Source organism: Xenopus laevis, chromosome 4L (genome assembly GCF_017654675.1).
Source record: "Xenopus laevis strain J_2021 chromosome 4L, Xenopus_laevis_v10.1, whole genome shotgun sequence".
Taxonomy (NCBI): domain Eukaryota; kingdom Metazoa; phylum Chordata; class Amphibia; order Anura; family Pipidae; genus Xenopus; species Xenopus laevis.
Window position 1 is genome coordinate 52325525 of NC_054377.1, and position 14618 is coordinate 52340142.

General features: G+C 41.3%; 2 protein-coding genes across 2 annotated transcripts; both read left to right on the plus strand.

Moving 5' to 3' along the window:
* Window positions 1-994: 994 nt before the first annotated feature.
* On the plus strand, window positions 995-2369 carry LOC121403147 (protein kinase C theta type-like). The gene is made up of 6 exons (XM_041591040.1): window positions 995-1074; window positions 1245-1391; window positions 1476-1551; window positions 1631-1722; window positions 1831-2004; window positions 2279-2369. The coding sequence occupies exons 1-6, from the start codon at window positions 995-997 to the stop codon at window positions 2343-2345; spliced, it is 636 nt and encodes a 211-aa protein (XP_041446974.1). The 3' UTR covers window positions 2346-2369.
* A 773-nt stretch (window positions 2370-3142) lies between these two features.
* On the plus strand, window positions 3143-3860 carry LOC108705364 (serine/threonine-protein kinase N2-like). Its single transcript, XM_041589551.1, has 3 exons — window positions 3143-3222; window positions 3330-3410; window positions 3660-3860. Exons 1-3 carry the CDS (start codon window positions 3160-3162, stop codon window positions 3858-3860), a joined length of 345 nt encoding a protein of 114 aa, XP_041445485.1. The 5' UTR covers window positions 3143-3159.
* Window positions 3861-14618: the final 10758 nt, after the last annotated feature.

Sequence of the window (14618 nt, forward strand, 5' to 3'; positions counted from 1 at the left end):
CTGGGGCTGACAGACTCGACGAATCGACGAGCGGCAGGAAGATCTTAGCTCAAGCAAACAAGATCTGGAAGGAGTCAGAGAAGAAGCTTAAAAGCCTTAAATCTGCCCTTCAGAAACCGGATGAGGCGCTTGCCCTGAGAGACAATGAGGAGAGCCCAGGTGAGATATGGAAGTTTGTTTTGATTTGTCTCCTGCTGTCACTCCATGGGTATCACTGAACATAGCAGGGTGTCAAGCAATTTCAAAATTCAGAAATATTATTACAGGGAAACATCACACTGAGTTGGGATAAATAAATAAAATGGCCTTTCACTTTTGCAGATGTTACTGACAATCTGGAGAGTCCCTCAAGTGGCCCTGTCACTTCATATCATAGTGACAAACTCCCAGCAGCGCAGGAGGCCACTGCAGCTGAAGTGCAAGAGATGTCACAGTGCTCCAGTGACTCTTCTTCACATGTAAGTAGATTGGTTTGTCTACAGATTCAGCTTTCCATTTCTGAAGAGGAACCAGTTCCTGATACCACCGAGGTGGAGCTGATCTCCAACAGGTATGTGGAATGTTTTAAGCCTTCCCAAACTTTTTCTTCTGATACAGATAATGTTATGACGGTAACAACTAATAATTGTTCTTTCTTTTATAATATAAGTGAGGAGCCTACAGATGGCATGACTTCCCAGTCAGAAGAAGACACACCTCATGCTGAGGTATCTGAGACTGAGGACAAATGGTAAGGTCCATGTGGGAGTCCAAATCTTATATATAGCTATAAGGCCTTTTTTTTACTTTTCTTTACAATTGAATTTATACATTTCCTTCTGTAGTGCTGCTAATTTCCCCTTCATACATATGGTACTAACAGGGATAAAAAACCTAAGATTCCAACTTAAAATAGATGTATTAAAAGAAATTAAACTTAAAATTTAATTATCCTTATAGTGACGTACCAACAGATAATGTGCAGTCCAGCGAGGAGGGAGAAGCATCTCTTGAAATGCCAGTTGACCCCGCGGAAGAGCTCAGCCCAAGGACAGAACATCCGGTACTAGAGCTGGAAGAAAAAGAAGACATACGGTATGATACATATTCTTATACATAGAAAAGATCTTTTTTCTGCCCATTGGTACTTATGAAATTCCTTTTTACCCTGTACCAATAACTTCTACTATTTGTATGTGACACTAAAATTGTGGAAATGAATATGTCCAAAAGCAATGACATTAACTTTGCCTTTATACTCATAGCGAGGTGTCTGCAGATGTAGAGGAAGCCCCATGTGAAACATCAAAGGAGTCATCCCCTGATGGCCCCAGTGCTGCTCCAGAAGCAAGTAAGGAGCCAGAGGAACATCAAGAAGCAGAGCCCCCGATGGATGAGGCACAGGAACCAATGTAAGATGAAACAGCAAACGCTTACAACACTGGAAGAACATTCTGTTTTATGAAGTGGGTCTAAATCTGCAATTTCCTTTTCAGAGACCTGGAATTCAGCGGTATTTGCCAGAAAGACCTCCGCCGCTGTGCCCTACTAGGCAAAGGTGGATTCGGAAAGGTAATTTTCTCAGTTCATTAGAAGTATTGGTACATTTATTGTCTCATTCAGGCTAACTAAATGCTTTCTCTCATTCCAGGTTCTCCTTATTCAGCACAATACCACAAAGAAATATTGTGCTGTAAAAGCCATGGCCAAAGAGAAGATCTACACCTCTGATGACATTGATGGGTCAGTTCTCAGGGAATGATCATAATTCCAACAATTTTGCACCGTGTTCTACTGTAATTTGTTCTTTAATAAATGCTAATGCCACATTTCCATGATTTTCTTTTTCAGAATCTTGACAGAGAAACGCGTCATGCAAATCACCAAGGAGAGCCTTTATACTGTCAATTTATACGCCACTTTCCATACAAAGAATATGCTCTTCTTTGTAATGGAGTTTGCTGCCGGTGGCAGTGTAAGGACCCACTTGCAGAAGGCTAGAACTTTTGACATACCGAGGGCTAGGTAAGCAGGAATGTACTTTCAGTGGGGTTCACATGGGGGCATTTGACGTAAGACAATCATTTCACCAGAGCAGAACCATTAATATTGCCCAGAGTTGTCACAGAAGGAAGTACATGGCTATTCCCACTCAAAGCTTCATTTGTGGGCTGCTCAGGTGATAGGATTGGCAGAACAAACAAAGTTGTTGCTAAATCATACATTATCTGGTTATTTAGCCAACTGACTAAACTACTGGATAAACGTTTAATGACTTTGTATTTTGATTATTTTGTAGGTTCTACGCAGCCTGTATTACACTGGGTTTGGAGGAGTTACATGGAAAAGGCATTGTACATAGGTAAGCAAAAAAAAGTGTTGGTTTGACAGCTTACGTCTTCATGTGACTAGCAGGAAATACATTGTTCTGGCACATACAGAACAAGATATTACATAACATTCTTTTGTATTTATTACAGAGACATGAAGCCTGACAACCTCCTCGTAGACAGCCGAGGTTATGTCAAAATTGCAGATTTCGGCCTCAGCATAGATGGTAAGTTTACCTTATAATCCACAGTTTCTATACCATAAATGCACTTTAGAAATCTTCATTTCCAAATGAACTGATCTGACTGAGCTGGAACAGTAGTTCTGTTGTGCCCAGTTCTGTGGTCATTATGTGTTACTATTCATAAATCAGCCGTGACGGCCTTCACTTTACTTACCTTTCCTCTCGTGTTTTAGGACTTGCACCCAACGGCAGCATCAGTGGCGCAGTAGGAAGCCCTGCCTATATGGCTCCAGAAGTTGTCAACGGAGAGCATTACACCAAGGCTGTGGACTGGTGGGCTTTAGGGGTGATCTTATACGAGATGCTCCTAGGGAAGGTAAGCAGAGAGCTCAATTAGTAGTTTGAATGAAAATGTAAAATACAGTAAAAATAAGATCTTTCTGGAAGTGCCAGAGACTCTCATCTTTCATTATTCATTATTTTCTCTGCTTATAAAAGTAACAGCGACGCAGGGATCAAACACATTTCAAACTCAATGACACCAGTACTTTGCACATATGCATCACTTAACCACTACTGTATCCATTCTGCTATAAAAATGCTGATGTTCTGCCTTACAGAGACCCTTCACTGGAAAAGACCAGGAATGTCTATTTGATTCAATTATGGAACAGGAACCAGTGTACCCACCAACCCTGCACACAGATGCAAGAAGCCTAATATCAGAGGTAAGTTGTCCCAGTAACATCAATAGATTCAGATCAGCTAATTGTGACTTATTATCCCATATAGGCAGAACACTCCTGTGTGGGTAACACCACTTTTCTCTTTTTAGCTCTTAGAAAAGAATGTAGAAGATCGGCTGGGCTCTGCTGTGGATGGGGCTTTTGATGTCGCGGCACATCCTTTCTTCAAAGTAAGTTTCAATTTATCATTTCCAATATTTCGCCTTTCATTTGTCATTACAGTGACAAATATTCTAGGATCTATTGTGCTGCACGCACAGATAATAGCTGTATAGAAAGTTTGCGGCTACGGTCCCACCTTGTCTAGCAATGAAGAGTCATCTCCCCAGTTTCACATTAACATTAAGCAATATCATGCCTGGGATAATAATTCAACATTAAGTGCCTCTGAATTACATTTTTTATTGTCTACGTTGCAGGATTTCGACTGGAATGCTATGTTGGAGCAGAAAGCGCAGCCCCCTTTTGTTCCACAACTAAAAGGTCCAGAGGACCTGAAATATTTTGATGAGAGATTTACAAAGCTGGCTCCCAATTTAACTCCACCCAAAGGCATCTGCGCTGAAATGGCAGAAGAAATCTCAGACGCCTTCTATGACTTTGCTTATGCAGCATGTTAGCTGCAAATAGAAGATGGGAGTCCAAGAAGGAATAACAGACATCATCTTGCCAGGCTAATGATGTAAAAGAACAAGAATCCAACACAGCCTGGAACATGGAAGGCAGGATAAAGGGATCAAGTTAGTGGCTGCTGCACAAATTTACTGTTTCTCCTTTTCCAGGTCTACAGAAGTCAACCTACCAGCAACCGGGAACTGGACTTTTGGCAATGCCTCCTACAGAGTGGCACATTTTTGAGGCAGTAGGCTGCCATTATGTACATATTGTTAAATAAGAATATATCCCTCACCATTTATCACCCTTACCTACTCCTCTTCTATAATTTTTCTTGTAAATAGTTAAAAAACGTTAAAACATGTTTATATATATATACATCACGCACACACAAACATCTGAATCACAGCTGCCAGAAGAGGCAAGCAGTACATACTGGGGACAGGGATATGGTTGAATACACATAAGCACATTTATGCCGCTCAGTAGACCCTGCATTCCTTTTCATGCCATCCCTCAGACTGTAGAAGCCGGGTTCTGCAGGCTGCCTGGGGGGTCTAATGGAATGAAGAGGAATGCAGCATTCACCTAGCAGCTTAACGGTGCTCATGTATATGCTCCCATATTCCCCTTTGCTTCTTTTCCTTCTACCACAATTCCACCAGTGGTGCCTCCCCTTTTATTCAAAACATGGCTTTATATATAGGTGCACCCTTAAGCCACTCTGTAGCCCTTGCATTCCCTTTCACTCCATCCGTCAGACTGCAGAAGCCGGGTCTGCAGACTGCCTCGGGTCTAGTAAAATGGAATGAAATGCAGCGTTCACCTAGTAGCTTAAAGGCGCTCACATATATGCTGCCATACTCCTTTCTATGTCCCTCACCCTGTTTGCATTGATTAAATGTGACATTGATCTTGGGAGCAAATCCGATTGCCGATAAGGAGTCAGGAAGGAATTTTTCCCTCTAGTGAAGCATATTGGCCGAGCTTCCGAGGGTTTTTGCCTTCCTCAGGATCAAAAAGCCTAATTTATTCCATCAATAAAGCTGTGATTTACACAGATTAACCACAAAGCCTCTGTGTGTGTTTGTCTTTATTCTGGGTATTAAGGGGCTGGGTATAAAGGGTTGGTTGTTCCTTAAAAAAGCTAGGTTAATATGTACAGGGAAAGGCAAATGGAAGTGTGAAGCCAATAAACCCAATACCAATTGGGTTTAGAATCTGCCAATCTGTTTAGAAGCTGCTGTGTTGTTGCAACGGTCCCATTTGCCTTAGAAACCATTCAGTGAAAGGTGATGAGATGAATGCAAACTATTTCTGATGAAAAGGGGTAGTTAGAATATAACATTTTGTGTCATGTGGCATCAAGATAGCATGTAATCATAAGGAGAATACAGAAGAGAGAGTCTTTAGGGTCTGGTATTGTGAGTAGGGAAAGTTGTGCTCACCACTAATTTTTCAAAACATTAAGCAGGGGTACAATGAGGCTGTTACCATAAAATTCAAAGACAAATACAAAAGGTCCTCTGCACTCAACCCATTATCAATGTATTATGGATATTGAAACATTTTGTCCGTAAGCTACTAAAATGCCTTACCCTTCAAACAAAACAGGGATTGTTTGTCCATATATTGTAATATATTTAAATATATTAAATATGAAATGACAAATGGCAGACTTTCATGTGATGGGCCACACAAGGGGGGGGTGGCGGGGCGCATCTGGCCAGTTGGATAGCACTGCTAGAGACTGTAATACCCTCTATCTACTAAGCAGCGCCAGGACAGACAGACGCCCTAGGTAACCTGGCCGGTCGCAGCACCCAAAAGACGCGTGCGCATTCACAAAAAGGGAACAGGGCTAAGGGGCAAAGAAGGTAAGTGCCTGACGTCCACCCAGCTTTGTGCCCTAGGCACATGCCTACTCTGCCTACCCTAGTTCCGGCCCTGCCAAGAAGTCATCCTACAAAGGCTAAAGAAAAAGAGCAGAGTGCAAAATAAATAAAGAAATACATTACCAGCGTTAAGAGTTATCTTCATCAAACAGACACTTTATTACAAATGTTGCTTGAGAACCACACTACCATATGAAGCTATGCCCATAAATAATGAAATGAACAAGGCAGAATTATAGTCAAAATAATTTTGTATGCCTCCCTATAAAAAATATGATGGACCTACTGAACATCCAAGCTGGGTTTATACTAGCAGAAAAATGACTGTTCATATTAATCAGCCTTTCAGTTTAAGAGATGCTTTAATGATCCCAAAACAGGTATAACTCCCTTCACCCCACACTCACCATGAAGATGTAATTTGTGTCAGGAACTTACCCACAGGTTCTGAAGAGCTCACACAGATTGTAAAACTAGACAGTTAGTTTAATCACTTTCATTAAGAGTATTTGTGCTATCCTTAAAAATGGATGTAGTTTACAAAATGGTTGTGACATACTGAATAGAAAAAAGGGCGAAGATTGCAAATTTGAACGTTTAAATACATATACAGGTATGGGACGTGTTATTCAGAATGCTTGGGACCTGGGGTTGTCCGGATAATGGATCTTTCCATAATTTGGATTTTCATACCTTAAGGGGCAGATTTATCAAGGGTCAAAGTGAATTCGAGGGAATTTTCGAAGTAAAAAAGATTCGAAATGCAAAGAAATTATTTGGATACTTCGACCATCGAAATAGTATTTTTAATTTCAAAATTCGACCCTTGATAAATCTGCCCCTAAATCTACTAGAAAAATCATGTGAACATTAAATAAACCCAATTGGCTGGTTTTGTCTCCAACAAGGATTAATTATATGTTAGTTTGGATCAAGTACAAGGTACTGTTTTATTATTACAGAGAAAAAGAAAATCATTTTTGAAAATTTGGATTATTTGGATTAAATGGAGACTATGGGAGATGGCCTTTCCGTAACTCGGAGCTTTCTACATAGCGGGTTTCCGGATCACAAATTCCATACCTGTACTGGGTTTCAAATTTGGAAAAAGAATGCGCGTTAGTAATATTGATGGGTAAATCTGACCCATTTCGCTTTGCCAAAAATTTGCAAAGCGGCAAAAAATTGCAGAAATGCATTGAAGTCTATGGGCGACAATATTTATTTGACACACGGCAATATTTTTACTCCCATTGGAGTCTTTGGAAGTTATTTTCATGGCGAAACTTGCCAAAAAATTCCGCTCATCACTAATTGGTAATTTTTACTTGTACATTTTGTCACGGGCTGGATAATTCACTGATAACCACTAGCTAAGCACTAGTATTTATTCTCTGGCACCAGACTCAGCAGATGCTGGGAATTAAGTGAAGCGTTGAACCTTATCTTTTTTAAGTAATTTCACTCTTTAATAACACTTTTTGTCAGTCTCTGAGAATTATTATTGTTCTACCCCTAACTCTAACTCAATAGTATGAATTGGATCTAGATTTATTCAGAAGAACCTGGCCAAATCACAGTAAAATAGCTATGGCAAGTGCCCTCAATTGGGATTGGAAGTGTCAGGAGCAAAAGTCCCATTTTGCTTTCATGGCATATTTTATTTTTACCATAAAACTTTTGCTTTGCACCTGTAGGAGTCTTTTTTTTTTTTTATTTGCAGGTAAACCTGGCGAGAAACTCCAGTCATCAATAGAAGCAAGCAGTTTTCCCTACAGTTAGGACCTACACTTACACTTCTGGAAGCTAGTCTCTCTCAATAAAAGCTAGCCTCACTGTTACAGGCTTAGCATTTTCTGCCATCCTAACAAACTTAAAAATTGTTTTTAGCACCTGGGATTTTCTCTTTATATCTAACATATTCCTACATGCTCCTCCCCTCTATTCCCTTTCTGCTCTTTTTTTTCCATTTGCTTCTCTCACACCATTTCTCCCAGTACCAAAGTGTCTGCCCCACTTTCTGTTCTCCTCTCACAACTTTCTCTATATATCCCCTCTATGATGATTTTCCCTTTTTTCCTCCAATATCTATTACCCCTCATTTTAACCTCCCCTTTCAGCGGCATACCTTGAAACCCCCCCCTTACAACAATTGTTTGGGTGGCCCCACGTGTACCCTTAGGCCCCCTCCCACCCGCAGAAAACACACGGCAGCAAAGCATAGAGTGCAGAATCGGCTGGGGAGGAGGAACCATTCAGCAGACGCTGCAATCTGGGCTCTCTTGTCCACCAGGCCCCCACATGACCAAGGGATCTGCTGTACTATAGTTAAGCCCCTTTCCATTTTTAGCCCTTTTCTCTTCTGTTTTAACTGATCCCCATCCTCTTATTTTTTCTCTTACTTTCCACTCTTTTCTCCCCTTTCATGTTATCTTATACTCTCCTGCTTTCTCCTCTTGCTCGTCTCTTGTCATTCTTACTTTTCATTCCCCTATAAACTTCACCCTCTATCAATTTGCTGTTTTTGCCATTTTCTCACTTTACCTGCTGTCTCTTCTTTTTTCCCTTAATCCCTTTGCCTTATTCCACATCTGTTCCCATTTTTCCATCCCACTGGTTACGAATGGTATCACTAACCCAGAACAAACCCCAAGGTCCTGGCTTCACCTCACGCTTCTGCCTATAACAGCCGCCTTTCACTTTGGGAGGAGCCCTCCGCTACTCGGATGCTGCTAGGTCTTAAAGTGAGAGGACCAGGGAGAAAGTTCTGGGCAGAAAAGGGAACCACACATTTACTGAAGGAATGGGAAACAAGGAGCAGGGCCGGGCCAGGCCAGGTGGGCGCCCTAGGCAACCCGGCCTGGCAACCCTATCAACCCCCCCCCCACACGCATGCACTTTCGTGTCCAGGTGTGGCTGAGAGAGGTGAGAGCGAACAGGGAGCAGGGAGGAAGCAGGCCGGCGTGACTACAAGATAAGGGGAGGGAACTGAAAGCAGACAGGGAGCCGGCCGGCGCGACTGACAGGAGAGAGTGAACAGAGAGCAGGGGGAAACGGAAGGCACGACTCCAAGAAGAGGGGAGGGAACTGAGAGCAGAGAGGGAGCCGGCTGGCGTGACTGACAGAAGAGGGAGGGAACTAAGAGGAGGGAGGGAGCCGGCCGGCGCGACTCAGAGATGAGGGGAGGGAACAGAAAGGAGGGAGGGAGTCGGCCGGCGTGACTGACAGAGGAAAGAGCAAACAGAGATCAGGGAGTGAACCGGCAAGCGCGACTCAAAGATGAGGGGAGGGAACAGAAAGCAGGGAGGGTGCCGGCCTGACTGAGAGAGAAGAGAGGGGAGGGGTGAGTGAGGGAGGGAGGGAACAGCGATGGAGAGGAGGTTCACAGGAGGGAAGGAAGACTGAGGAGTGCGGACTAGGGGTAGGCAAAGGACAATTTATAGAGGCAGCTGCCCAGCGCCCCCCTATCACTGCTCCCTAGGCAGCTGCCTCTTCTGCCTACCCCTAGTTCCGGCCCTGACAATGAGTGTGGTCAATGGAGGGGCTGAGTTGATACCAATCAGGCAGAGCAGTACAGATTCACAGGTTGGGTCAGAAGCACCAGTATCGCAGTACAGTAACAGGTTCCAAGAGAGTAGTCAGAGATCAGGCAAATGTCAGGACAGGCAGCAAACTAGAAAAATTAAATAGTAAATATATGGATTTCACACCAATTATGATGTCACAAGTGGCGTGCCAAAACCAAAAAGACATCAGAAAAAGAAGCAGCGCATATTGGCACGCATGGAAGGAGAAGACTGCGGGTGTCCCTGCCTCACAGCTGCACCGCCAGGTATTCTCACACTGGCTTTTTATTGGGCCACATGTTACAAGTGCTTGATAAACAGGAATAGAATCTATTAAACAAAATACTCAGGACCTGGGTTTTTAGGATAAGGGATACTTCCATTGTTTGGATCTCCATACCTTAAGTCTGCTAAAAACAAATAAACTTTAAAGAAAGCCAATAGAACTCTTTTGCCACCAATATGGATTCATGCAGCTCCTCTGTAAAGCTCCCACAGATAAACTCTAATTCATTTCCCTGGGGTTGATGAGCACAGCAAGCAACAAAACACTGCACAGCTTGCTAAGAACCCCATGATCGTGGGCAATGGCAAAAAGCAAAATAAAACAGCACTTTGTACAACTCACCACATTCTATGGATCGCATTCCTGAAAGGGAACATCTGAAAAAATCCATGTTGCTCCAACAAGTCCTCTTCAGCAGCTTCATCCCCAGCACATCCCCAACCTAATAAAGAAAGCAGGACAGCCAAGTATAACAACAATAAAGCCAATGCATATCACCTTAACAGAACCTGTTTTAGAAATACTTTGGTCCAACTTAGAACTGACATACTTTATGGCACCGAATAAGTGATCAAAGAGTTTGAAGCAGAAATAGAAGAACTGGGAGACCAGCCATTTGGAGAACAAAATGGTCGTACTAGTAACAACTTGGCAGATAAATCTAACACCAAAGTTGAACAAATAAAAATAGTACAAGAGAAATAAAGAGGCTTGGAAAAATGCTATAGATGCAATAATGTCAAAATTAGAGGCAAATCACAGGAGGTTAAACCGGATCAGTTGAGGGGATTTATACAATCCTTTATATTATAGATCTTCCCGAGACGCCCTCTAATCATTTGATAACTGCCTGTATCTCTCACAAATAGGGATTACCCACTAAAAAAATCATTCATAAACACAGAACCGAAACCATTATCAACAGTCTATGGCAACATTACCCTCAAGCCACCTCAATGCAGCTCAGCATGTAAATACAAAAACAAGTAGCAATGGAACTGTCACAACCAGCTGCAGCAATGACTGAACAAACTGTGCTACTACCCCTTAGACTGCAATTCAGTTTAAAGGAGAACTAACTGCCCCAATAAGAAAAACCCCACCCACTACCCTAGATAGTGCTCCCTCTCTGCTTTCTCCCCGCATAGTACATTATTCTAAAAAGGGTCCCTGAATATCATACTCATTATTTATGCAGAGTAGCACAGTGGAGCTCGTGGGCGATATCTTTCGCATCTTCTATTGGTCCAAGATTCTAAGGGCCCATAATTCTACAAAACAAATCTTACACTACATAAGTAACCACCCTAGCTAAATCAAAATTAGAGTGACTGGTGAACCCAATGGGTGATATTTAATATTAATTGGTGCTATTTATCAAAAAGGGGCTAAAGTTTTTGTCATGTAGTGCCCTTGAGACAAAACACTCAAAAACACCTTTTTATTAAAGAGTGAAATTGTATTATTGCCTGAAAATACTCATATCTGCATTCTCCTATGGTAATGTGATTCTACTGGTAAGGACACAGCAATTCAAATTCTATGCTATATAGATGGGTATTTCCATGCATATTGTTGCCAGTGTGATATCCCCTTTCCCAGTGTGCCATTACTATAATTAAACAGTATATATATATATCTTCATGGCAAACACGGATACCTTTATTACTGCTTGCAGTTGTTTAAACCTGGCTTAGTAATGATAACTCCTATAGATAAAACTAAAATATGGCATTTTCAGGGGCTGAACAATATTATCCGGGAATATTAATATTTTTGTACAGGGGAACTTGTTTTTTGCCCCTGGCATGCAGAGTTAACAAATGCTTTTGGTTGAGCATGCACCTAATGATGTCCATGCACCTCTAAGCCATGACTTTACTGGATTACAGAGCGGGAACTAAATGATATAACATTGGTCTGCCACCTGTTTTGACTGTAAGGCAAGTTATAAGGGATCATATACTTAGTAAACATATGTAGCAATTGAGAAACCATGGGGTGGAATACAATGTAACTATTGTATCCGCTCTGTGGTTCACAAGTTAACCAGATCAGGTGCTGCAGTTAATTGGCCACTTAAAACTTAGCTTTTATTTTTGTTACTTTACAAAATCCACACAGCTATACAGACAAAACTCATCACTGAGACAAAAAAGATTTCAGTGATGCTAGGCTGTGCCCATAAAATACATATAAATGATTTAAAAACACATAGATTGGAACGGTGAGAAAAGAGCAAGATGAACTGCAGACACTGCAGCCACCGTTCAAAAAGGAGATTGATATCGGAGTGTATCTGAGTTGCTCCCCTCAGTTATTAGTCAAGTGTTGTTGCGCCCGATTAAGATATAGTCAATTATTTTCAATGGATTAATTAACACAAGACGTCATTATATATGAAACCTCTTAATAGTATGCCAAAAGATTCCAGCCACCCTCGCCTCATTTATGCTTATTTTTACCCAGAAATTCTACCTGGCTACGTAGGGAGCGTATGGGAGCTGGTCTCCCACCGTCCATCTATGCCCACCCGGCGCGTTTCACCGGAGAACTGGCTTCTTCAGGGGCATAAGTGATTTGCGCGTGTCTTCTAACTGTTTTAATAGGGTTTGATATATTATAGTTACATAGTTAAATTGGGTAAGGTTGTCATATACTTAGTGCAACACAGGACACAAAGAGCAGAAAAGCCACAATCCACATGCATTCTGCATTTTGTTCTGTTTTAAAAACTGGAACAGGTCAGTGCTGTCCAGAACAGCGTTCACAGATCCAAGTTGCCGCCATTTCTGGGCATTCCTTTTAGCCTTACTCAAAGGTACAGCCATAGACTGAGGCAATAGCAGTACAGCATGAAGAGGAGAAGAGGAAGATTCCATTCTGAAAACATGGCTCTCACACAAATGACAATAGCAGACATACCAACTCTATTCACAGAAACAAAATTTCCCTTTGTTCACTTTAAAATTCCAAGTCCCTGGGAGAAGAGTATAAGGTATTTTTGCAATTCCTAATCAGCACAGGGTGACAGGAACAAAACATGCAATTTGTGAAACAACTCTCACTGTGGGAAGTTGGTTACACTGTGTGACATTGCTGCATTGTAATAGTTTATTATATAGGTTAATGTTTATTAAAACATTATAAAACAAGTGGCTGCTGTTTAATGAACGCCTTACGCATTTCAGGAACACCCTTAATCATAGGCTAAACAAGATGATATAAAGGGGGTTATTTATCAAAGGTGGAATGTTAAAGTTTTTTAGACCTTGAATGAATTCACAACTCGAATGGTTTCTAATTTAAGAAAAAACTCAAATGGAAAAAAACATGAATGGAAAAAAACTTGAATCAACGGGTTTAGGGTAAACATCCCAAAAACATAATTGAGCAAGTTATCAGTGGAAAAAAACTTGAATCACTCGAAATGATCAAGTTTTCGACCAAAACCCTCCAAAAAATCGGGAAGGCTATTACATCTTCCAGTGGTTCAAGGGACCTCTGCCATTGACTCTAACATGACCTCCACAGGTATTAGTTGGTGTATTCCAGCTATTCCCAGGGACGAATAAAACTAAAAATAATAAAACTGGAAAAATTAAAGTTTTTTTTTAAACTAAAAAAAATAGATTTTGGAAAATGCTAATTTTTCATGGAAAACACAACTCAACCCTTATTAAATCTGCCCCAAGACGTTCATTTAAACACTCAATAACAGCCCCATCTAATGGACAGAAGTATTTAAAAAACGATATACTGTATAAAGTAATGTGAAATATGTGAAGTAATGATTTATTTCATGTTACTTTATTTATTGTTTTTTTTACAAACTTTCGTTTTTTACATACATTAGATGGCACTGTTATTAAGTGTATAACTAAACGTCTTGATATCATCTCGTTTAGCCTATAATTAAGGGGTGTTCCGGAAAAGCATTAAGTGTCCATTACACAGGAGCGACCTGTATTTAAATGTTACAATAAACAGTGTTTTTTTACTTTATGAGGTGGCGTGAACTAAATTTCTTCTTTTTTGGCTTTTGATATTGCTATACCCACATCTATATGGAACCCCTCTCCTCTCACCTTCTAATGTATACCCTACTATCCTTTCATGTCTCCCACTGCCTTCTCAACTTCCCAGTGCACCTTTGCTTTTGCTTTTTCATACACCCTTTCCTTCTCAGCATATTTTGTCTTAACTTCAGTTTTACTTTGCTCATCTCTTTCCACATTTTCTGTCCCCTTATCTCCCTGGACTTTCCTTTATGTTCTTCCCCTTCCTCTCACAGCCTTTTCCCCGTTCTCTCAACATCCCTGTTTTATCGCATGTTCTCGTCTCAGCTTCACCAGTATCGCCTGTTCTCTTCTCAGCTTTGCCGTTTTATTGCCTCTTCCCTAAGAGACAAATTGGCACAATGTTTACCACACAAACAAGATTTTTCCCCAGAGTCCCATATTAAATAAAGTTTGGAATATGTACAACCAATGTTGATATTAAAATAAATGGGTGGCAGAGCCAGAAGGGATGAGACGTGTGGGCTGTAACATGTAGCTGTGCCAAGGTGAGCAGTGTAGTCTTCTAACTGTTACTGAACTACAAATCCCAGAAACCCTTGTCAGACCAGCAGCTAATGGTCTTCTAACTGTTACTGAACTACAATTCCCAGCATCCCTTGTCAGACCTGCAGCCTGTAGTCTTGTAGCTCTTAATGAACTACAATTCCCAGCATCACTTGTCAGACCAGCAGCTTATGGTCTTCTAACTGTTACTGACCTACAAATCCCAGAAACCAATGTCAGACCAGCAGCATCTGGTTTTCTAACTGTTACTGAACTACAAATCCCAGCATCCCTTGTCAGACCTGCAGCCTATAGTACAAATCCCAGCATCCCTTGTCAGACCTGCAGCCTGTAGTCTTGTAGCTCTTAATGAACTACAATTCCCAGCACCCCTTGTCAGACCAGCAGCTTATGGTCTTCTAACTGTTACTGACCTACAAATCTTAGCATC